We start from the raw sequence: 24623 nt of genomic DNA, 5'->3' as shown, positions 1-24623 counted from the left end.
TTTTTTTTAAAGATTTTATTTATTTACTTGAGAGAGAGACAGCGAGAGAGAGCATGAACGAGGAGAAGGTCAGAGAGAGAAGCAGACTCCCCATAGAGCTGGGAGTCCGATGCGGGACTTGATCCCGGGACTCCGGGATCATGACCTGAGCCGAAGGCAGTCGTCCAACCAACTGAGCCACCCAGGCGTCCCCAATTTATTTTTTTTAAAGATTTTATTTATTTGAGAAAGAATGAGAGAGAGAGAATATGAGAAGGGGGAGGGTCAGACGGAGAAGCAGACTCCCCGCTAAGCAGGAAACCTAATGTGGGACTCAAGGATCATGACCTGAGCTGAAGGCAATCGCTTAAATAACTGAGCAACCCAGGAGCCCCCAAAACAAATTACCAAGTAACAGCTAAGAAAGCAAAATCCCTCCTGATGGCCAAGAGTTTTTCTGATTTTAGAATGGTTATACCATATCCCAAGATACCTGAACTTCTCCATGCCTTATCATGAATTTATTAATCTCTAAGTAAGAAACAGGTCTCTGTGATCTACTAGTATTCTATTTATGCGATAACATACATACTTATTCAATATTTGAAGTCTCCAATTAGAAAAAGCCAAGTCTACAAACATAACTCCTAGTTAAATAATACCGCATTATTTTTTTCATTCTGGGCAAGGTTCATGTCTTCCTTTCCTGTCCTTTATGTTATTACCCCCTCCCCCAAGTTAAGGCTTTCCTTTAGTACAAAGATTGGTTAGTCTTCCTTCTAAGATTTTCTAGTTTAAGCATAAATGAAGGTTCCTACCTGGAACTTCATCATCATCATCCTCTCCGGTAGCAAGTGGTGCTTTTCCATCCACAGCTGTGAAAGTGAAATGACTATGTTACACATTCATTAAGTCTTTAAAAACATTAACCAGAAGAACAGATGAAAGACCAAGTGTTGTTAGAACTTATGACAACAATGACATTTGGGATTTCATCCCTAAGTACTAATAATAACACGGTAGCCTAATGTCTACAAATGAACTAGATGCTGTTCACAGCCAACAGAACAAATTTCATACCTGTATTTTCAATCTGACCCACCACGGGTCCTGAAGTGATATGAAAACAGAGTGCCCCCAGGGTAGCAGTAAACCCACATACCAAATTATGGGAAGATTTCTTTTGGGAGGCAAAAATTAAGAGACTGTTTTCTCAAATGTTTTGTGCATGGCATATGGGAGATGCTTAACAAACCTTTACTGAAATGAAAATAAAATGATCAAAATTTAAGTGCCTCTGATTGGTGGTAAGCATCCATTTTCTTTTTAATACACAAAAAAGTGAACTATACATGGAGACCTCCCAGTACTATCCCTACCCTATCAGATTCTCAGTGGGGTATTTCCAAAGCCTACTTTAGCTCCAAAGGCCCAAGACTTTCTAGAATTTCTTACGCCTCTCCATCTGACCGACACCCCGTCCACCCAAAGCCCCCCAAACTCTTATCTACATAAAAGCAGAAAAATGCCTAGAAAAACATGGAAGACTAAATAATGGACCATATAATAAGCCTGTCTTGCTTCTACATTGCCATTCTCCAAAATTTTAATCAAAGAACCACAGCATAAAGTAGCTACATCTCTTAATGCACTTACTCAACTACAGATTCTTCTGCCCTGAACAAAATCCTTGTACTATAATGAAAAACACCCAAATAATGCCAGGCCAATTCTTAAACATTACTGGTAATACCAGTTGTAAATACACTGAAAAAACCTGACAATTTATAATATATTTTAATCAATTCTTAACAGTTATCCAAACCCCCCCAAAATTAACATTTATCATTTCCAGCTGATAAAGGTAAAAATTTTAAACCACTGATCCAAAGCAAGTTGGCAAAAAACATTCCACTGAATCAAGTATAAAGTCCACAGCAAACTAGTTAACACACTGAAAACACTAAGAACACCTGCTTAAAAGTCATTGTAAAAATTGTCACTTTTTAGAGGAAAACTGTCATTTTCAAATTTAAAGATATTCATATCTACTTGAGATCTTAGAAATTTCCTGATAAATCGGTAACCCTGGGCAAAATCACTAAAGGAAACTCACATTGTTTGGGCAGAGCTTCAGCCAGTCTTCTTAAACTAGTCAGACTGTCTGCACCAAGTTGGTTTAAGATACTGGGTAGCATTTCTGTCAGCTGCTTTGTCTCAGCATGGCCTGTAATGGTGAAAGTGTTCGCTGCCAGCGATGCCTGAACTTTGGGGTTGTTAAAGTGGATCACTGTTCCTTGGTTTGTGAACATATTCACCTATCAAGAAAAAAAAAATTAATTAGCAACACCCAAAACCCCAAACATTCTATTAAGGAAAAGCTTAATAAGTCTGGCTAACTAATCCACTATTTCACTGTGAGGCACAGGAATATTTTGCCTGGAATGGAAAGTACAATCTAATCACTTTCAGACTTAGTACTCCCTAATATTCACTAGTGGAATAGAAACCTATTTTAGAGGGATATGAAATTCTCTGTTGGGAGTAGAAAAAAAAAAATTTAATGCATGGCCACTGAAGTTTTTTCCGACCCAAACTTGTTTTATAAAGAAATAAAATTTGATACTTACTTCTTCAATACCAGAGATATTGTTTACCCCTAACTTCTTTAAGGAGAACTGAAGTTTTTTATCATCTGCTGTAGCTGTTCTATGAACCACCTTCTTCTTTCGGCGAGCAGTTCCCTAGAGTGAGGAGAAAAGAAAACCTCACCACATACACACCATAACAGACATTTTTTTTTAAAAAAAGATTTTATTTATTTATTTAACAGAGAGAGATCACAAGTAGGCAGAGAGGCAGGCAGAGAGAGAGAGAGGAGGAAGCAGGCTCCCCGCTGAGCAGAGAGCCCAATGCGGGACTCGATCCCAGGACCCTGAGATCATGACCTGAGCCGAAGGCAGTGGCTTATTAACCCACTGAGCCACCCAGGTGCCCTACTAATTCCTTTCTGACCTTTGGATCTGTTTAAGAAAACTACCATAAGCACAAACTTTTAGGCAGCAAGTAGGGAATGATGGAAGCAGAAAGAGGGTAACGAAGGAATTGTCTATAAATCCTTAACTTCTAAGCTTCTAGTTTTGTCATATATAAAACAATGATCTTTTCAAAGTCTTATTTTTTAAATTATCTGCTCTAGAAGTGATCAAAGAGATAGCATGTATCAACCTAAATTAAGCATCATTTAGAAGTTATATGTCCAGAACTATTAGCCTTTTCTGTTTTCCATTAATATTCACAAGCAAGACAGTGTATGGACATGTTTAAATGAGTTTATAATAGACTTTTATAATACCTAAGAACAAAATCTTAAGTTTTTATCTTAAACCACAAAGCCTCTACATGATATGATCTGCTCTGCCCCTACTATTCTATTCTTGACCACATCTTGTATCACATACACATTCTCATCTTTAGCCAAATAAGCCTCCTCACAGTTCCTTCAACAGGCCAAAAAGGGCCTTTGCACATACTATTCCTTTCTTCCCTACCATCTATATTTGTTCCCTCCCTTACTACAGATCTCTGTTCTTACATCACCCTATTAGTGGTCTTTCCCAGCCACCCTATGTAAAAAAGCAACTACTTCAGTTATCTCTACCCATCCAGGTTTATTTTCCTTCCTAATTATTACTATGAGATAAATGTAATTTATTGTCTGTCTCCCCTCACCAAAATGTAACCTCCTTAAGAGATTCCATTCTGTGGCTAAAATTAACAAGTCAGGAAATGACAGATGCTGGTGAGGATGCGGACAAAGGGGAACCCTCCTACACTGTTGGTGGGAATGCATGCTGGTGCAACCACTCTGGAAAACAGCATGGAGGTTCCTCAAAAAGTTGAAAACAGAACTACCCTATGACCCAGCAATTGCACTACTGGGTATTTACCCTAAAGATACAAATGTAATGATCCAAAGGGGCAAGTGCACCCAAATGTTTATAGCAGCAATGTCTACAATAGCCAAACCATGGAAAGAACCTAGATGTCCATCAACAGATGAATGGATCAAGAAGATGTGGTATATATACACAATGGAATACTATGCAGCCATCAAAAGAAATGAAATCTTGCCATTTGCGACGACATGGATGGAACTAGAGGATATCATGCTTAGCGAAATAAGTCAAACGGAGAAAGACAACTATCATATGATCTTCCTGATATAAGGAAGTGGAGATGCAACATGGGGGGTTAAGGGGCTAGGAGAAGAATAAATGAAACGAGATGGGATTGGGAGGAAGAAAAACCATAAGTGACTCTTAATCTCACAAAACAAACTGAGGGTTGCTGGGGGGAGAGGGGTTGGGAGAAGGTGGGTAGGGTTATGGACATTGGGGAGGGTATGTGCTATGGTGAGTGCTGTGAAGTATGTAAACCTGGCAATTCACAGACCTGTACCCCTGGGGATAAAAATATATGTTTATTAAAAAAAGAGAGAGAGAGAGAGAGTCCATTCTGTTTACTGCCATGAACAGTATTGAGAACAGTGTCCAGCTCCCTGAAGGCACTCAGTAACTTGAATGAATGAACAAAGGAATACAGGCTTCAAGCAAGTTTGTGGCCACTTGTTCATATACACCAAGTTTCCAATCTCCTCCTTCTCAAATATAACCCATAAACTTTCACAACTAGGCAAATGAGGCTCTCATTTTCTGCTTAACTCTCCGTAATACTTAATAAACTCAAGAACTCTTATGTATAGATTAAGCCCTTTACATGATACATAAAGCTCCTTATGGAAAGGTTACCACCCACCTATTTCAAAATACCCCAACCTACATACCAATTTCTTTTTTTTTAAAGATTTTATTTATTTATTTGCCAGAGAGAGAGAGAGAGAGCAAGCACAGGCAGGCAGAGTGGCAGCAGAGGCAGAGGGAGAAGCAGGCTCCCCGCCGAGCAAGGAGCCCGATGTGGGACCCGATCCCAGGACGCTGGGATCATGACCTGAGCCGAAGGCAGTCGCTTAACCAACTGAGCCACCCAGGTGTCCCCTACATACCAATTTCTATTTGTCCTTTAAAACCCTTTTCAAACCATTATCTCTTTCATGTCATCCCTAAATTCTGCCATAAACTGCCCCAAGCAAAATCATTCCCATTTCTAGATTTTGAAAATGCTTCTAGGGGAACCTGGATGGCTCAGTGGGTTAAGCCTCTGCCTTCAGCTGTCATGATCTCAGGGTCCTGGGATCAAGCCCTGCATCGGGCTCTCTGCTTGGCAGGAAGCATGCTTCCCCCTCCCCCGGCCTGCCTCTATGCCTACTTGTGATCTGTCAAATAAATAAATAAAATCTTAAAAAAAAAAAGAAAGAGAGAGAGAGAAAAAGAAAATGCTTCTACTGCACTATGTATATTACACTATGAAAACAAATTAAAAAACAAAAACCAAAAAAACCCCTCCCCTACTGGCGTTAAAGTCCCCTAAGGGACCATTAATTTCTTAAATTTCATATTCTCAGAACTGAGCACAGTTAAAGTCTTAAGTAAATGATAGCCGAACTGAGTAACATATCATAGCTACAAAAAAAAAAAATAAAAATAAAAATAAAAAAAAATACTGGCTACCAATCCCCCCCAAAACCTTTAAGAATAAAAATCACTTTGATGTAGTCATGTAGATACCTGGTTTTCAAAGAATTCTCTCTAAAAGACATCCTAAACGACTACTCTAAGATTCTAAAAACAAACCTGACACACCTTCTATAGATTCCACACAGTTCACATCCAGAGAGTTCAATTTTTACTGATGTAATTTAGTATCGATGCTCTGACCAGATATTGAATAAAGCACTTTACACTACTTATCTGGAAGTACCTAACACAGGTTTCTCTAAGGCAAAACTAACTCACCAAATTTCATACTCCATAATAAAGAAGTTTTTTAAAAGGTCCATATTACAAGGACATAAGTATTTCCTATGTCACCTAAACAAAGTTCAATCCTACATCAGCCTTAAGAATCTAAAAAACCTACACTTTCCTTGCCCTAGAATGTTTCTCATAGCTAAATGATCAGTACTAAAGAAAGACAGCACACAAGCACATTATCCACAATACTTCCTGTAAAACCTGTACTAAAAGACACTTAAAAAACACTAATGTAGGGGCATCTGGGTGGCTCAGTAGGTTAAAGCCTCTGCCTTCAGCTCAGGTCATGATCCCAGGGTCCTGGGATCGAGCCCCACATTGGGCTCTCTGCTCGGTGGGGAGCCTGCTTCCTCCTCTGTCTCTCTCTCTCTCTCTGCCTGCCTCTCTACCTACTTGTGATCTCTGTCAAATAAATAAATAAAATATTTAAAAACAAACAAACACTAATGTAAGAACACTGAAACACTGACCACAAAGGATATAATGAGTTCTTCTGGGACCTGAAGGCCACACCTAGCTTTTAACAATTGCTAAGAACAAGAAACACCTACCATTTGTTAATGGGCAGGTGCAGATGCTCAAGACTACTAGCTTCAGGAAAGAAAAAAGGATCGTGATATATTCATTGTTGGCAAAGTTCAGTAATTTAACAAATGCGTTGTTTAAGCCTACATGCAACCTCTATTTCACAGAAGATTCTTCTTGAAGACAAATGTTTAAAATTGGGAAAAACTAATAGGTAATAAACTTGTCCTAGGGAAGCTTTACAAGTTTTACCAAGTAAAGACATGCTCTGTTCCAACAGGCTACCACACCTTGTTAAATACTAGGAATGTGCTAACATGATGCAAAATACAACTAAGCAGACAGACCTCTGTCTGGAGCAGACATCTGACTTAAGTACATCACTCAGAAAACAATCTAATACTTCCAAGATCAAAAAAGAATACTCTTGAAGATCAGTATTCAGCAGGAAAAACCAAACAGCCAAAAACTTAACCTAAAAACCTACCAATCATTCTCATTCTCTCAGTTTTAGCATATTAACAAAGCCAAAATTGAAAGAGATCTGCTTAGGTAGTGTTTTCAAATCCACAGTCACTGCCTTAAACTCTATGATATGCCTCTAACATACGTATCTTCCAAATATCCTAGAAAATATACAACTACTCTAAACTGCATTTAAGAAAGAATTACAGGCCTTAACTTAAAACAGACACAAACTTCTAACTATTAAGCACAACAATTATCCAGAATCTTACAATATAAACTACAGTTCAAAAGACAGATGGAACTAAAGCTCAGAGTTAGCATAGTTATTTTAAAAAAAGAAAGAAAGAGAAAAGGCAAAGCACCGAATGTATACAACTTAGGCCAAACAAGGTAGAAGTATGATGGCCACTAACAGAATTGACACATTTTCTTACTGATTAAACTAGGAAACACTTTTGTTCTACTTAAACACTGTAACACAAAACATACTCACACAGAAGTAATGTTTGTTGTTTAAGTTCTCTTTTCATCTAGACTCACTTTTCTCTTTTAATCTACAACATACAGGTCCCACTGACACACTCTATTGTACACCATTTAACCCCGCCTCCCCCCCCACCCGCTTTGCTAGCTCTATGAAATGCCCTCTAGAGACAGTGACAAGCCAATAACACAAGAAAAGCAAATCCAAGCGTAAAAAAAAAAAAAAAAAACCAAAAAGCAAATACCACCCCAAACCTTTAAACTTCAAAAAGCTCCCAAAACTATTGAAACTTACTTTCCCACCAATGCGCACTTGTGCTTGCAGTTTGGCGAGTTTCTCCTGGTTCATGATCGTTTCTTTCATCTAGAAAAACAGGAAACCCTCAGCGAGGAAACGTCTGGTTCACTCTAGCATTCCACGCTCGATATTTCCCAAGACACCAACCAAAGGAAAAAAAAAAAAAAAAAGTCCTAAACAGGCCGAGGCCTGAATTCCCCATCCACCCCGCAAAGCTCCCAATTTCAGTTTTGAGGGAGCGTAAAGAGCACCCACTTTCCTACCCTCCTCAACACCCCCCCCCCCCCCTACAAGCCGAAAAGGGCTCTAACCCACGCCTGGTCAGCACCCCCCACCCCCGGCCCTGGCCCGGCCTAGCCAGGGCCTGCCCGGCCCAGCCACTCTCCGCAAGCCTCGCGGTACCTGAGGCTCCTGTCCTCGGGTTCCGCCGCGAGGTGGAGGAAGAGACGGCGTCGCCTCGCCCCCAGGGCAGCCGCCCCTGGCTCGACCTCGCCCCCGAGAGTCAGCCTGAGTGGGTGCGCCTGTCCGTCGCATCGCCTTCCTCTCCTCAGCCCTGTCCCTCCCTGTCTCGCTCCTTCCGGGCACTTCCCGCCCCCGTTCCCGTCCTCCTCCCACGCCGGCGTCCAGAGCCTTTTTGTACCTTGTTGGAGCGGAAATGGGACCGCGCGGGGGACTAGGGTTGGCGCTCAGGGGGTCTCGGGCGGACCAGCTGAGATTAGGTGCACACACGCGGGGACGCAAGATGGCAGCTAGAGGAAGGCCGGAAGTGATGCAACGCTGCTTCCTCCAAAAGTCAGGAAACGGACTTTGCCGCGAGCTTGGTGCTTCGCTGCGCACGCGCGGCTTGAGGCCCCGGCATTTGTGACCGACCCCGTGGGACATTTGTCATGGAGCGCGGGCCGGTTTGGGGCCGCACGAGGGGCTCTGTACTGTCGGCGCCGCGTGTAGTCCTGGGAAAGACCATAGAGGAGTCAGAAAGAACGGTTCTTTGCAGTTAGGGTTGAGTAAGTCGGCCCTGATCCCCAAATTCTTTACCCTCAGAAGAAAGGGCAGTTCACATTTGCGGAAACGCTTGGGGCGCCCCGCGTGTGTTCATCTCTTCACTCGCTCTGGCTCGCTTTTTGGTGTAGATTGGAGCAATTCTCTGGATGTTTTAGAATTTCCTTTCCGGCCCATACTGGCCTTTACCGAAACATTTTGTCACAACTTTGCCGAAGTAAACTAATATTACTTTCCAGGATGAGGTGGTTTGGTGGGTGGCAGGACCATGGTTCACAATTTCTGGCGAGCGCGTTCAAAATGTATCCCCGAGGCCCGATCCTTAAAAAGGGTTCAGTCGGACTGGGGATGGAACCGGGTAATCTGAATTTCAGCAAGCGTAGCACCTACCGCCTGAGACCCCTGTACTTAATTACCTTACTTCTCTTGTTTATACAGACAAAAATTGACTCCTTGGTGTAATTTGGCATGGATTTTACAGTTAGTGATTCACAGTTGAACAAACATTGTTCCTTAACTCGGTAATGCAGCCAAAGGAGCATTTGTGCCTGGTGTGTTAAGAGAGGCTAAAATTTTCCAACTGGTAGGGCAAGCTTTAAGACAAGCTTAAAGTCTGAACGCTAGCCGGCCAGCCTTTTTGTGGTCTTATTTATGAAAAGCCTTTGCAGATTCAAAAATGAGTCCGAAATCTTTGAGAAAATACAGTTTATATGGCAAGGAAACTTGTGTAGGTGCAGATTTCCCTCCAGTTAAGATTAATCATTTTGTTTTTTAATGTGTAAATTTGTTTTCCATGTGTAAATTTGTTAAAATGTGAGGTCTCTAAGAAAATAGAACAGCCATATTGCTTTTTAGGGTAATTGTAACCTTTGATATTTTCTTAAAAAACAATGTTGCTCCTCTTAAATATGAGTCAAGGTTTAGTACAGAAAAAGGTGAACTATTAGGCTCCGTGGGTTATTGTAAAAGTCAAAACGACTGTGCCAACATCACTCAGTACTATAGAAATACTACAGAATACATAGAAATAGTTCCCTTTTTGACAGTATGTCTTTGTTCCGGAACACATTTTCCCCGCTTCTACCATGTTATACTAAGGGCATTTGAAACTCTCGTCATACAATGTTTTTTCAGCATTTACATCAACATAACATTCTTCCACCTACCTGTCACCTGATTTACCTTATATATACCTGTTTTCTGGAAATATCCCAGGTTATTTTATATATATATATATATATATTTTTTTTTTTTTTAAATTTTATTTATCATAGAGAGAGAGGGAGAGAGAGCAAGCACAGGCAGACAGAATAGAATGGCAGGCAGAGGCAGAGGGAGAAGCAGGCTCCCTGCCGAGCAAGGAGCCCGATGTGGGGGACTCCATCCCAGGATGCTGGGATCATGACCTGAGCCGAAGACAGCTGCTTAACCCACTGAGCCACCCAGGCGTCCCTCCCAGGTTATTTTTTATTTTCCCTTGGTTCCCACTTTTCTGTCTTGTTCTTTTCTAATTTTTAAGAATTTAATTATGTTGAAAATCATAAAAGTTGCTCTAATAGAAAAGACATTTTAAATTTTTCTGCTGCGGTTTTGTGAATGGTTAGGAAATTCAGATTCTGGGGCGCCTGGGTGGCTCATTCGTTAAGTGGCTGCCTTCTATTCAGATCATCATCCCAGGGTCCTGGGATGGGCTCTATGCTCAGCAGGGAGTCTGCTTCTCCCGCTGCCTGCTGCTCCCCCTGCTTGTGCTCTCTGTCAGATAAATAAAATCTTAAAAAAGGGGGGGAGGGGAGATTCAGATTCTGCTAATATTTATATACCAGTCTTCTAAAAAAGTAATTGAAGGGATTTTTTTAACTCCAAAAAAAGTTACTGGGGTGCCTGGGTAGCTCAATGGGTTAAGCCTCTGCCTTCAGCTCAGGTCATGATCCCAGGGTCCTGGGATCGAACCCCGCATTGGGCTCTCTGCTCTACAGAGAGCCTGCTTCCTCCTCTCTCTCTGCCTGCCTCTCTGACTACTTGTGATCTCTGTCAAATAAATAAATAAAATAAAATCTTTTTTTTTAAAAAGTTACTAAGTTGCTATCTTAGGTCAGTGATGACAAAACAGAATTTATGGTATCTATGGCAAGTAAGAATTACTAGCTCCCGCATTTATCTACTTAGCCTGAACAAACTCAAGGATTCAACATGACCTCTGTCAATAGAATAGGCAAGAAGGGGAAACCTGTTTGCTCTCCTTGCTTTATAGTTTATGGTCTAATCAAAGTCGATGAATTATTTTCACCTCTCAGTTGGACTTGAGTTGGCTTCAGCATGAACTAAAATACTTGACATAATGTTTATTAAGAGCCTATTTTCACCCACAGAAGGTACTGGAAATCACAGAGGATAAATGTTCCCGTGGTTTTAGTTGCTTTGTGATCTGGCCGTTGACTGATAGACACAACAGACCTTTTGTTTGTTTCTAAACCTCCTTAAACTTCTCATACCCCTACCTTTGTCAAGTTAGTGCCTGCAACTTACATAGCTTTTGGTTTAAATGTCTCAGGAAAGCCTTTTCTGACACCCTCAACCTTATTAAGTTACATCCATCTTTGTTATTTTTAATTGTGGTACTTTATTAAATGCAGAATGATAGATTGATAATTTTATTGAGTTAATGGAGAACTGAACTAGGAGTCTTAATAATAATTTCTACAGGATGATGTTGAGTGTTGGCTCTTTAACAGTTGGATCCTCACAGAAATCTTATGAGGTAGGTTCATCCCATAGTACTTCTCACTACTGGCCATCTAACTAGAGCTTAGAGAGTTAAGGTGTAAAGATTGACACTACTTCATCTACCCTCCATTACTCTACCATCTCTATATATCTGAATCTAAATTTTGCCTTCCTTTCTGTTACACACAGAATTATTCCCTCTACTTGTACTTTTGTGCATTTCATTCAGGACCTTGATTGTTCTATTACAGCCCTCCTGTATCTGTTCTCCTCCTTTCAACTAAGTCATTCTACCAGTGTACTAATAAGCCTCAGTCTCAAATATCTCAAAACAGAAGAAAATGAAAAAATTTTTTTACCTCTGTTCTCCTCCACCCACTACTTAACTTTTGTGTTCCCTTTTATAGCAAAAAATCTGTCCGAAGAATTGTCTAAACCTCCATCTTGACAAATCTGAAAGGTAAATTCTTAGTTTTTATTTTAGCCTTTAGGTGGCATTTGACACTCTTGGCCTCTTCCACATTTTTGAAATATTTTCTTCTCTAGGCTTCACGAACATCTCACTTCCTGGTTTCCTCTTACTAGCAGCTCAGTGTACTTCACTTTATCTTAATTCTCTGACTTCTAAATATTAGAGTTGCTTACATTTTAGTTCTATATTCTTTTCTACCTATATTCTTCCTAAGTGTTTTCATCCAGTCCCATGGCTTTAACTGTCATCTTTATTTTGATGAGGTCCCAAATCTATAATGCTAACCCTAATTTTTTGAATATCAGATTGAATATCCTTCTTACATTATTGTGGAAAGCTTCCAAGTGCACCGGAGCACAAATAATATAATGAGCCTCCATAGACCCACCACACAGCACCAACAGTTACTAAATTAATACATGCATACTCAGCTTTTTTTCATTCAATCTTAACAATTTTATTTCAGAAAACTTATATAAGGTCATGCTGGAAGAAAGTCGAGTGCTGGGGAAGGGAGGAAGAGGAGCAGACAATGTCTTGCTTTGTTTTGTTTTGTAGAGAACCCTGGTAGAGAAACACTTGTATGAAGATGGGGAAAGAAAATTGTGCTAAAGTATTCTTAAAAGGGAAAGATTAATTGAAGTCACAGGAATTATTGAAAGCATCTTTTTTTTTTAAGTTTATTTATTTATTTTTCTTTGTAATCTCTGTACCCAACGTGAGGTTCAAACTCAAGACCCTGAGATGTGGAGATCAAGAGTAGCATGCTCCTCTGACTGAGTCAGCCAGGTGCCCCCAAAGCATCTTTTCAAATCTCAGTCACCCAATATACTCTGTATTTCTGAGACCAGAATGGAATCAAGGTAGTCAATAACTTTTTTATAATAATAAAAAAAAAAAGCTTTAAATGTTTAATTGGTGGGGAAAAAACCACTGAAAATAAGTTGCTCTTAGAATATACATTGTCTGCAGTCAGACAAGGATGATATATGGATAGAAAGATCCTGGAGTGTCATGAAAGCAAAGCATGGAAGTCTACATTATCCAAATTTTGCTGATCATCTATTTAGCGAGCAGTTTACCTTACAACGCCTTACCTTAACCACAGAATTAAATATTTTTAAGGCCTTTCTTGGCTATGAAATCCTCCCCAATCCTATTATCTTCATAAAATCTTTCAAATTGGGGCACATGGATGGTTCAGTTGGTTAAGAGTGCTTTTGACTCAGGTCATGGTCCTGGGTTCCCGGGCTAATGCAAATTTAGCAAGGAAAAGTAAATCACTAAACAGTTTGAAGCAGCCTTTCTTGTCAGGCAGAGAATGCCAGCAGAGCTTAAATTTTTCTAGTAAATTTTTTAAATTATCCATAGAAGTTAGCTGCTATAATAAATCACTGTACCAAGTTTATAGAGACAAAGAGTCCAGCCTAACATCCTCTCTCTGCTTATAAGCTAAGCAACCTCCAGTAAGATTTTCACAGTGTCCTTAATTCAACACGATTTTTTTTAAATTAAAAAAAAAAAAAAGTGGTTTTGCCCTTTCTATTTTAGGTTATATTTGAGTGCCTTTTAAGAGTGTTGTGCAGTTTATTGGGAAAATTCTTTTGAAGCTTTCATTTGCTCTAAGAAAATGTGACTGCAGAAACCAAATCTATAGGCATTTTAAAATTTAAACTGTGGTATAACTTGGTGACTACCAAATTGTAACTGACTCAGTTTCTTGTTTCAGTGCCTTATCTTTTCCCCAAGCTCAAATCAATGCTAACCAGGGCCATTACAACCTCCCTGGGGTATTTCATTCCGTTGGCTGGTGGGTTTCCTGGAAGTCTACATCCTTTAGATTTACTCTCAGGATACCCAGTGTTCATTTGTCAGATACATTACACTGCTCGTGTATTACTTTTTATTTTTTGTTTCTTAAGCAAAACAAGTTGTCAGGGTAGAAAATAATTGAAAGACCAACATATAATTAGTAACTTCATTTGGTCAACAAAACTGTCCAAATTTCAAACCTGGAAGGGGTTTCATTTTGTATATTCCTGTATCATTTGTCACAGATATAAAAAAGAGTGAAAAAAATCTGGAAATAATTATTTAATTGTTTGCATTTGGGTGATAGACTCATTATTCTTTTCTTTTTTTTTTTTAAGATTTATTTATTTGATGGAACAAGAAGGTGGAGTGGCAGTCAGAGGGAGAGGGAGAAGCAGGCTCCCTGCAGAGCAGAGAGCCCAACATGGGGCTTGATCCCAGGACCCCAGAATCATAACCCAAGCTGAAGATAGATAATTAACTGACTGAACCACCTAAGTGCCCCTAGATGCAATATTCATTTTTTTTAATCCTTTTGATTTTTTTATTACTCAAAAAAGCTTCTTCTTCTTCTTTTTCTTTTTTTAGCATTCTGGCTCTGTGCTTTTGCCTATAATGTTTTCACGATGATTTTCTGCTCCTCGATAAGGAAAGCATGCTTGATCCTGTCACGAACACACTTAGCACACATGGAACCACCATAGGCCTTGCTGACTTGTTTTTATCATTTTAGACAACCTCATAAGCACTTGAGATCTCACAGCACGAACTCCTGGAAGTTAGCCTAGGCACACTCCACATGCAGATTTTGGTGCATTCCCAGCCTTCTTGATATAAAGGTAAACAATTCAGGACAGCCTAGTTTTATTAGAGGTTGTACTGTAGGACAGCATATGATGGTAGGTCAAACACTAGACCATTCTGAATGTCTATGGTTGCCGTCCCCGGAAGAGCTTACTCAGTATTCTTTTTTTCTTTTTTTAATTTTATTTATTTATTAAGCAGGCTCCCTGCTGAGCAGAGAGCCTGATGTGTGGCTTGATCCCAGGACCCTGAGATCATGACCTGACCCAAAGGCAGAACCTTAACTCACCGAACCACCCAGGCGCCCCTTTTTTTCATTTTTAAAGTTGACATATTCTAGACTTCTATCTCATATACATGTTAGATTTTGTCAAATTATTCTAAAATTTTGTTGAAATAGTATAGATAATTTGGGAAAATTTTGTGTCTTTACTAATTGTTGCATTCAGTCTGCATTCAGTTGCAGTAAATAGATCTGACTATTTTAAGGGTATAGAGATTTAATTTAGGGAATTGGTGCTTAGAAAATTATTTAATGGGCTGGAAGAGTGGGCTTTAGCCTAGACCATCAGAAACGAGTCCCAGGGTAATACTGCAGAACTAGACTCTTACAGAAGTGTCTACTGCCCATCAGCATGGAGAAACAAGACTCCATGACTAGAATTATCTATGTTAAGAATAGGCTACTGTATGGGTGCATGTGTGGCTCAGTTAGTTAAGCATCTCACCCTTGATTTTGGCTCAGGTCATCATCTTGGAGTTCTGGGATGGAGCTCCACATTGGGCTGCGTACTCAGTAGAGAATCTGCTTGATGATTCGCTCTTCCTCTCCCTTTGCCCCTCTTCCCACTGGTGTTCTCTCTCTCTGTCTCAAATAAATAAATCTTTCAAAAAAAAAAAAAAAAAGAATAGACTACTGTAGCTACAATGTAGTAATCAAGAAGATACTGTATTACTCAACACCCACAAAGCCAATGACTATGCTCTTGAAAGCTGCTGTAGAAAATATTATTACATTGGCCACCATGCTTGCCAGTCAGAGAACAAAGTAGCAGGAGAAAGACTTTGGCTTTCCATACCAAATCTTACTTTAATGTACTTAATTGGCAGAAATCATTTATCTCTAGAACACTAACTGCTCGAGTATTGGGATATACAGTTTTTGAAAAAAATTTTTTAAAGATTTTATTTATTTTAGGGGATGGGATCCAAGTGAAGGGAGGGGGCAAGCAGACTGTGCACTGAGCACCAAGTGACCAGCTGATCTCACAACCCTAGTTCTGACCAGAAGATCTGACCTGAGCCAAGATCAAGAGTCAGCTGCTCAGCTGACTGAGCCACCCAGGTACCCTTGGGAAATGTAGTTTTTAACTTTTCAAGATTTATAGTACAGAGAAATAAGCTTAAAAAGAAAAGTTTGAATGGATGCTGAGTACCAATCTACCTTATCCATGAACATAGTGCAACTATTGTTTCAAATATTTTCTGTTTTATTATATATATATATATTTTAAAGCAATCTCTACACCCAACATGGGGCTCAAACTTAAAACCCCAAGATCAAGGGTCTCATGCTCTACTGACTGAACTAGCCAGGTGCCTGTATTTTATGTATTTTAATAGAGAAAACTTTCTGAAGATCTTGGACCTGCTTTGTTGGCTGGATTTCCAGATACACCATAGTTTTTTTTTATTTTTAATTTGTATTACATGTAGTTCATATACAATGTTTATAGTCTTTATTTTTAATCTCCCTTTCACTTTAGATATTGCAAGTATGTCACCTTTGTTGAATAAAAAAAATTAATTTTTGACCACGGGTGACCCAGCCATCAATTTACAGAAAACTCAAAGATAGAAAAACATGTTAAATTATTCCACAGAATGCAGGGGTGCCTGGTTGGCTGAAACTGGTTGGGTATCTGACTCTGGGTCATGAGATTGAGCCCCACATCAGGCTCTGGGCTCAGTGGGAAATTTGCTTGGGATGATCTGCCCTCCCCCCAAAATAAATAAATCTTTAAATATGTTATTATATATTTCACATAATACATTCAATGAAATTCAGATTATGGGAAATGATAGGACTTCAACCAATACATTTCTGGAAGAAGGGAGAAATAAGAAAGGGGACTGTGGGTAAAAAAGATACCTAAGAGACATGTTAAAAAAAAAAAAAAAAGACAAAGGAGGGGCACCTGGGTGGCTCAGTTGTTAAATGTCTGCTTTCACTCAGGTCCTGATTCCCGGGTCCTGGGGTGGAGTTCCACATGGGGCTCCCGCTCAGCGGGTAGTCTGCTTCTCCCTCCCCCACTTCCCCTGCTTGTGTTTCCTCTCTCTCTCATCTCTCTCTGTCAAATAAATAAAGTCTTAAAAAAAAAAAAAAAAAGAAAAACAGGCAAAACTACAGTGCATAGGAATGCACTGAAAAGGAAGTTATTATAAATATCAGGACAATGTTATTCTTGGGAGGAAAAAAGGTAATTGGAAGGAGCACATGGGAGGTTGCTAGGATGGCGAGCAAGAGTCTATCTTTATGGTTTTCTTTATGGTTTTCTGTATTTGCTCTACTTAACAAAGTTTTTAAAAAAGCAACACAGAACAAAATATATAATACAAAGATATATGCATATTTAAGGTCATGTTTCAACATTAGGGAGGTGTACTGTAATGAGAAATAACTATTTGGTCTTTGTCCCAGGTTTCTGGGCCATAGCTCCTTGAAGTGGTAGGAGTGTCTTTTGTATGCTAATGAGATGACTAATGTGCTGGAGGCCACTAGAAAAGCTTCAGGATAGGGCAGATTGCCAAAAGATCAAGGCATGGTTAGAATGTTGAGGACGGGAACTTTCTTTTTTTTTTTTTTCTTTTTTTTTTTTTTAAAGATTTTATTTATTTATTTGACAGACAGAGATCACAAGTAGGCAGAGAGGCAGGCAGAGAGAGAGGAAGGGAAGCAGGCTCCCTGCTGAGCAGAGAGCCCAATGCCGGACTCGATCCTAGGACCCTGAGATCATGACCTGAGCCGAAGGCAGTGGTTTAACACACTGAGCCACCCAGGCACCCCATGGGATGGAAACTTTCAGTTCCATTCCTAAACTTCCAGTCAGTGGAGAGGACCTAGAAGTTGAGTTCAATCACCAGTGGCCAATAATTTAATCAGTAATGCATAAGTGATGAAACCTAGACAATAGAACTGGAGAGCTTCCAGGTTGGTGATTATATCAAGGTGTAGGGAGGGTAACACAACCAAAAGAGGGCTTACACATTCCAAAAATACCCCTTTCTCCATGTTAGGCCCTATGCATCTCTTTGGGTGTTCCTGAATATTTTTGTAAACTGGCAAACATATGTATTTTTCTGAGTTCTGTGAACCACTCTAGCAAGTTACTAAACCTGAGGTAGGGTCATGGAAACCTCCAATTTATAGCCAGTTGGTAAGAGTGGCCTTGGATTTGGGATTGACATCTAAAGTGGGGACAGTCTTTTGGGATGGTGTTCCTTCAACTGGTGGGATCTAACGCCAGTTCCAGGTAGATAGTGTCTTTACTGAAGTGATCTATTAGACACCTAGTTGGTGTCTGGAGAATTGGTTGTTGGTATGGAAAGAAAACCCACTGAAGTGTGTACCTTTGTGGGGAGGAAAATGGGAATGAAGATCAGGGAAGAAGGAAAAAGGAGAGGAGGGCCTTGCTTAGACTGAAGATAATAGTGTGCTAATGATGGCTAATGATTATATAACTGTTCTCTCTGAGTAAAAGTTAAAAATAGTTAAAAATTAAATAGTGAATATTCTGCAAAGCATTAGAGTACTCTGCAATGAAGCAAAACATGTAGAAGATGGTACCTTGAAAAGTATGAATATTTGGTATTTTTGTAAAAAAAATATATTTTTTTCTCATTCTCACTGGAATGAGAAACCAGAGTCTTAAAACAGAAACACCTATATGGTGTGAGCAGAAATAAAATGGAGAAATAGAGGTGATAGGAATGGAAGCAAGACTTCTCAGAGTATACGTTTTCAGTTAGTTTTGACTTTTGAACCTTCTGTATATTGGAAAATGTCATCAGAGTAAAAAGAAAAAAGCAAACACTGAAATTGAAAACAGACTGAAACAGAAGAACCTACCTGTATCAAATTGTGAAAATAGCCATAAGGAGAAAAAAACCTATTTCAAATGATTTTTTTCAGACTTTATTTATGTGAGAGAGAGTGAGAGAGAGAAAGCATGGGAGGGAGGGAAGTCAAAGGCAGAAGCAGACTTCCTGCTTAGCAGGGAGCCTGATGCGGGACTTGATCCCAGGACTCCTGGATCATAACCTGAGCCAAAGACAGTCGCTTAACCAACTGAGCCACCCAGGCACCCTCAAATTATTTTTTAACACCTTATGTAGGTTCTGCAATCTTAATAGAATATATTTAAAGGAAAAAAGAACTGGAAAAAATGTAAACCTCACTGAGTAGTCTTATTGTTATTTGCAACATTGGTATTGTAAATTAGAAAATATTTCCTATATAGTATAGGATAAAGCAGTGAGCAAATACTTCAATGCCTATAGAAGCTGAGAATTTTGGTTAAGAAAAAAGATATTACTTAATGTTATAGTTAGTGCTTTTTTCCTGCTTACAAAATTTGTATCCAGCCCATGAAGATATTCTCCTTTGTTTATTGCAGTTAAACTTTCACATTTAACTCTATGATCCAGCTCTAATTTTTGGCTGTGATATAAGGTAGAGGTCAAAGTGGTTTTGGTTTTGTTTTTGTTCTTTCTCACATGGATTCTAGAAAAACCCTTGATAAAAAAACAGAAAGTAAAGTGTTTAGTTTTTTTTTCTTTTTTAAGATTTTGTTTATTTATCTGAGAGAGCACAGACTGGGGGAGTGGCAGAGAAAGAGGGAGAAGCAGGCTTCCCGCCAAGCAGGGAGCCCCACTTGGCACTCGATCCCAGGACCCTGAGATTATGACCTGAGCTAAAGGCAGACGTTTAACCACCTGAGCCACCCAGGTGCCCCAAGAACAGAAAGAAGAAGTTTTGAAATGGAGTCTGACCTTAGCTCAGCAAGAACACAAGGTTGAAGTCACTGCAAAAAGATTTTTTAATGTAGTTAAAAATATAAAGCAGACCATTACATCTAGAGGGTTCAACTAAACCTGATAAAGTATATAAGTGGTAGATGGGGCACCCATAATTATTTTGGCTTTCCCAGATCCTCTACTGCTCAAGAGTTTTATTGTCATTCATTTGCAAAAATAGCATCTTTTAAAATTTTAATTATTTTTTAAAGATTTTATTTTTAAGTAATCTCTTCATCCAACATGAATCTTGAACTTACAACCCTGGGATTGAGAGTTGCATGCTCTACTGACTCAGCCAGCCAGGCACCCCCAAAATAATATATATTTTTAAATATTTTATTTACTTATTTGAGGGGCACCTGGGTGGCTCAGTGGGTTAAGCCGCTGCCTTCGGCTCAGGTCATGATCTCAGGGTCCTGGGATCGAGCCCCGCATCGGGCTCTCTGCTCAGCGGGGAGCCTGCTTCCCCCCCCCTCTCTCTCTCTGCCTGCCTCTCCATCTACTTGTGATTTCTCTCTGTAAAATAAATAAATAAAATCTTTAAAAAAAAATAAATATTTTATTTACTTATTTGAGAAAGAGAGAGAGCATGAGTGTTGGGGAAGTGACAAAGGGAGAGGGAAAAGGAAGACTTCCAGATGAGCAAGGAAACTCAGGGCTTGATCCCAGGACTCAGATCATGACCCAGTCAAAGGCAGATGCTTAATTGGCTCAGCCACTCAGGTGCCCCCAAAACAACATCTTTAAATCAAAATATAAAGTAGCACCAAGGTCTAGGCTCTAGCATCTGCTTTCTTAATTAGTCTTTAATTATTGAGTAGTACCTGTGGAATAATATATATTTTTTCTTTTGCTGCAACCTCTTTGTATCTCAGGTTTCTCTTTTTAGTTATTTCATTGTGTTTTTGTTTTGTTTTGATTTGTTCTGAATATAGTTGACATGCAATGTTACATTAGTTTCAGGTATACAGCTTAGTGATTTGACAAATTTGTACATTATGCTGTGTTTACCACAAGTGTAGCTATCATCTGTCTGGTTACATCACTATTACAATATCATTGACTATATTCCTTATCCTCTGCCTTTTATTCCCCAGACTTACTCATTCCAGACCTGGAGGCTTGTATCTCCCCTTCAGCTGTTTTGTCCAACTCCCCACCCATGTTCCTCTCTGACGGTCATCATTGTGTTCTTTGTATTTATAGTTCTGATTCTGCTTTTTGTTTATTCATTTTTTCTAAGGTTTTATTTTTTTTATTGGGGGGAGGAGCAGGGGGAGAGGGACAAACAGACTCTGTGCTGAGCAGGAGCCTCATATGGGGCTCGATTTCAGGACCCTGAGATCATGACCTGAGCCAAAACCAAGAGTCAGATGCCAGACTGAACCACCCAGGAGCTCCTGTTTATTCATTTTCTTAAAGATTCCATTTGTGAAGGACATCATAGAGCATTTATCTTCCTCACTCTTATTCACTTAGTATCATGTCCTCTAGGTCTGTCCATGTTGTTTCAAATGGCACACTTTCATCTTTTTTATGGCTGTGTGATATTCCATTATGTCTATGTGGTGTGCATATATATATATATATATATATATACATATATAATGCCACATTTTTGTATCCATTTGTTTGGACACTTACTTAGGTAACTCAGGTAACTTCTATGTCTTGGCTATGATAAATTATACTGCAGTAAACATAGGGGTGCATATATCTTTTCAAGTTAGTGTTTTTGTTTTCCCTGGGTAAATACCCAGTAGTGGAATTATTGGATCATACGGTATTTCTATTTTTAATTATTTGTGTAACCTCTTTACTGTTTTCCACAGTGGCTACACCAGTTTGCACTCTATCTAGCAGTGCACAAGCGTCCCTTTTCTCCACATCCTCGCCAACACTTGTTCTTTCTTGTCTTTTTGATTTTTGCATTCTGACAGGTATGAAGTGATGTTGTGATTTTGATGTGCATTTCCCGATGACGAGTGACGGTCCCATCTTTTCATGTATCTGTTGGCCATCTGTAATATCTTCTTTGGGAAAGTATCTACTCATATCCTCTGCCCATTTTTTAAAAAAGATTTTATTTATTTATTTGACAGACAGGTATCACAAGTAGGCAGAGAGGCAGGCAGAGAGAGAGGGAAGCAGGCTCCCTGCTGAGCAGAGATCCGATGCAGGCCTCGATCCCAGCACCCGGAGATCATGAACTGAGCGGAAGGCAGAGGCTTAACCCATTGAGCCACCCAGGTGCCCCCTCTGCCCATTTTTTAATGGATTGTTTGGGTTTTTTTGTTTTTGTTTTTTTGATGTTCAGTTGTATAAGTTCTTTATTTTGGATATTAACCTTCTATAGGATATGTCATTTGCAAATATCTTCTCCCATTCAGTATAGGTATCTTTTTATTTTATTGATGATTTCCCTTGTCGTGCAGAAGCTTTTTTTTTTTTCTTTTTGTGTAGTGCCAATAGTTTATTTTTGCTTTTGTTTCCCTTGCCTTAGGAGACCTACCTAGAAAAATGTTGCTGTGGCTGATGTCAGAGAAATTACTGCCTGTGATTTCTTCTAGGATTTTTTATAGTTTCAAGTCTCATGATTAGGTCTTTAATCCCTTCTGAGCTTGATTTGGAGTATGGTATTAGAAAGCGGACCAATTTCATTCTATTACATATAGCTGTCCCAACTTCTCCAGCATCATTTATTAAAGACTTTTTTTCTCCATTGTATATTCTTGCTTCCTTTATCATAGATTGGCCCATATAATTGTAGGTTTATTTCTAGGGTCTCTATTCTGTTCCAATGATATATGTTTTTTGCTATAAAATACAAAGCGGGTGGTAAAGAATAGTATTTTTCAGTCTCCTGTAATTTTACAGAATTGAAAATTTAAATGTAATCCTCTCTCATTATTTTCTTTTAGCTGCAGTCTATTTTGAGCTCAGATTTGCTGAACACATGAAGATAATGACATTTGCATTAAATATTAAATTATAAACATTATTTGTTCTTTTAAATATTGCAGCTAATTTTTAGATGTTGTTCTTCACTCTCCATTCAAACAAATGAGGAGTAGGTGGTTGTATATATTGATTGTACTGACTAAAACAGAACCTTCATATTTCCATTAGAAGTAGACTTTTAAGTGGCTCAGTCGGTTGAATGGCCAGATTCTTGATTTTGGCTCAGGTCATGATCTTGGGGTCCTGGGACCAGCCTCCATGCTCAGTAGGGAGTTTGTTTCTGGGTTCTCTCTCTGCCCCTCCCCCCGCTTGCTCTCTTTCTCTTCCTCTAAAATAAGTAAGTAAGTCTTTAAAAAAAAAAAGGTTGCCTTATCGTATACACTATAAAGACAGAATTGGGTGCTTACTTCATTAGTGCTTACATTAAAATTGGAACAATACAGAGAAGATTAGCACAGTCCCTGCATAAGGATAACATGCAAATTCATGAAGTGTTCCATATATAAAAAACAAGAAAGATTTAAGACTGAATTGGAAAACTTCACCAACTTTGGTTGAATTATTTCAGTTTCATTTCTACTTTAGTTCTTGGACAAATAGATCACCCTCTCTGAACCAGTCCACTCACCCATAAAAGTTCTCAAACTTTATTTTGAGTCACAGTCCCCTAGAGAGTTAAAAAAAAAAAATGCAGATAGGGTCCCAGGCTCACTGATGTAGACTTGGGCAGGGGCCTAGGCGTCTATTTTTAATCAAGTTTTCCCAGAAATTTGACAATTGCTGTTTTAGTATGCTCTATGGATTGATGGATTATTCATACCTTTTTTCATTTATGCATGTATATAGAAAGAAACATGTATTAACTAGGGATTGTCATATAGTCATGAGATTATGGAGATGACAGATCCAGCCCTGCCCTGAAAAAGTTCTCCCTTGGGGCACCTGGGTGGCTCAGTGGGTTAAAGCCTCTGCCTTCTGCTCAGGTCATGATGCCAGGGTCCTGGGATCAAGCCTCACATCGGGCTCTCTGCTCGGTAGAGAAACTGCTCCCCCCCCGCCCCCGCCTGCCTCTCTGCCTGCTTGTGATCTCTGTCAAATAAATAAATAAAATCTTAAAAAAAAAAACAAAACAGATTCTCCCTTTCATGAAGAGGCAGACAAACTGTTAATTGCAGTGTGTTGTTATATGCTCTGAAATAGGCTGATGGGATGCTGAGGAAGCAAGAAGGAAGGGTGTCACACTTGGCCTGGAATTGCATATCACAGAACATGTCCTTGGTCTTGAAGAGCTAGAGTAATCAACTCAGTGAAAAAGAGAGGAGAGCATTTTAGGTACAGAAGAATAAGGAGGCATGAACCACAAGCTGTTTGACAAGCTATAGTATTATTTCTCAAACCATGGGACACTTACCACACTTTAATCAGATTTTGGGTGGTTCATGCTGAGATAAGTCATTACTTAGTGATAGAATTATATGCTTTCCAATTCTCTTCTACATCTTTTGTAAGGAGAACATCTTTTTGGTTCTAGGAGGTAACATCTTTTGTAACATTTGCTAATATCCTTTTAGAGAAGGTAGCCTTAATCTCAGAGCTGGCAGCATTATCTAGGTAGAATTAACATTTATCTTCACTCTGGCAGTTGAAACTAACTTGCTATTTTTGGTAGAAATACAGTTTCCTTTTTAAAATTATCTATTTGAGGGGCACCTGGGTGGCTCAGTGGGTTGAGCCTCTGCCTTCGGCCCAGGTCATGATCTCAGGGTCCTGGGATCAGGCCCCGCATCAGGCTTTCTGCTTGGTGGGGAGCCTACTTCCCTCTCTTTCTTTGCCTGCCTCTCTGCCTACTTGTGATCTCTCTCTGTCAAATAAGTAAATAAAATCTTAAAAAAATAATCTATTTGAGTAGTTAAAATTGATCTATAAATAATATTAAGTAGCTAGTTCATTTAGTACTTGCGTATGCCAGAAATTGTGAAGAAGGTATATGAATGGTTAAAATTTTGAAGCTCAGCATGGAGATAAGTGGCAAGATCTGCCTCAAGCATTATGCTCGCCTGCACCCCCACTCTGTCACCCGCTGGGA

General features: G+C 39.3%; 1 protein-coding gene, 1 non-coding gene and 1 pseudogene across 4 annotated transcripts in view; 1 reads left to right on the top strand and 2 right to left on the bottom strand.

The window, feature by feature from the left end:
• The window catches only part of BTF3 (basic transcription factor 3), a 9525-nt gene extending 1061 nt beyond the window's left edge, over positions 1-8464 (bottom strand). Inside the window, exons 1-5 of one of the 3 annotated variants that reach the window (XM_059418052.1) lie at positions 8327-8464; positions 7684-7752; positions 2610-2723; positions 2096-2297; positions 798-871 (exon numbers count right to left, since the gene is read on the bottom strand). In XM_059418052.1, coding sequence (XP_059274035.1) covers positions 798-871; positions 2096-2297; positions 2610-2723; positions 7684-7752 — 459 coding nt within the window. In that variant the 5' untranslated portion in view covers positions 8327-8464. The other 2 variants (XM_059418050.1, XM_059418051.1) reach the window with 2 other exon arrangements.
• LOC132027582 (large ribosomal subunit protein eL34-like) lies at positions 8436-14613 on the bottom strand (annotated as a pseudogene).
• An 8325-nt stretch (positions 14614-22938) lies between these two features.
• LOC132028949 (U6 spliceosomal RNA) lies at positions 22939-23043 on the top strand. Its single transcript, XR_009407603.1, has one exon. It is a non-coding gene; the product is annotated as a U6 spliceosomal RNA (small nuclear RNA).
• Positions 23044-24623: the final 1580 nt, after the last annotated feature.

Source organism: Mustela nigripes, chromosome 12 (assembly GCF_022355385.1).
Source record: "Mustela nigripes isolate SB6536 chromosome 12, MUSNIG.SB6536, whole genome shotgun sequence".
Classification (NCBI taxonomy): Eukaryota; Metazoa; Chordata; class Mammalia; order Carnivora; family Mustelidae; genus Mustela; species Mustela nigripes.
The sequence above is the reverse complement of the archived record's forward strand: the minus strand, read 5'-3'. Positions and strand labels throughout refer to the sequence as shown.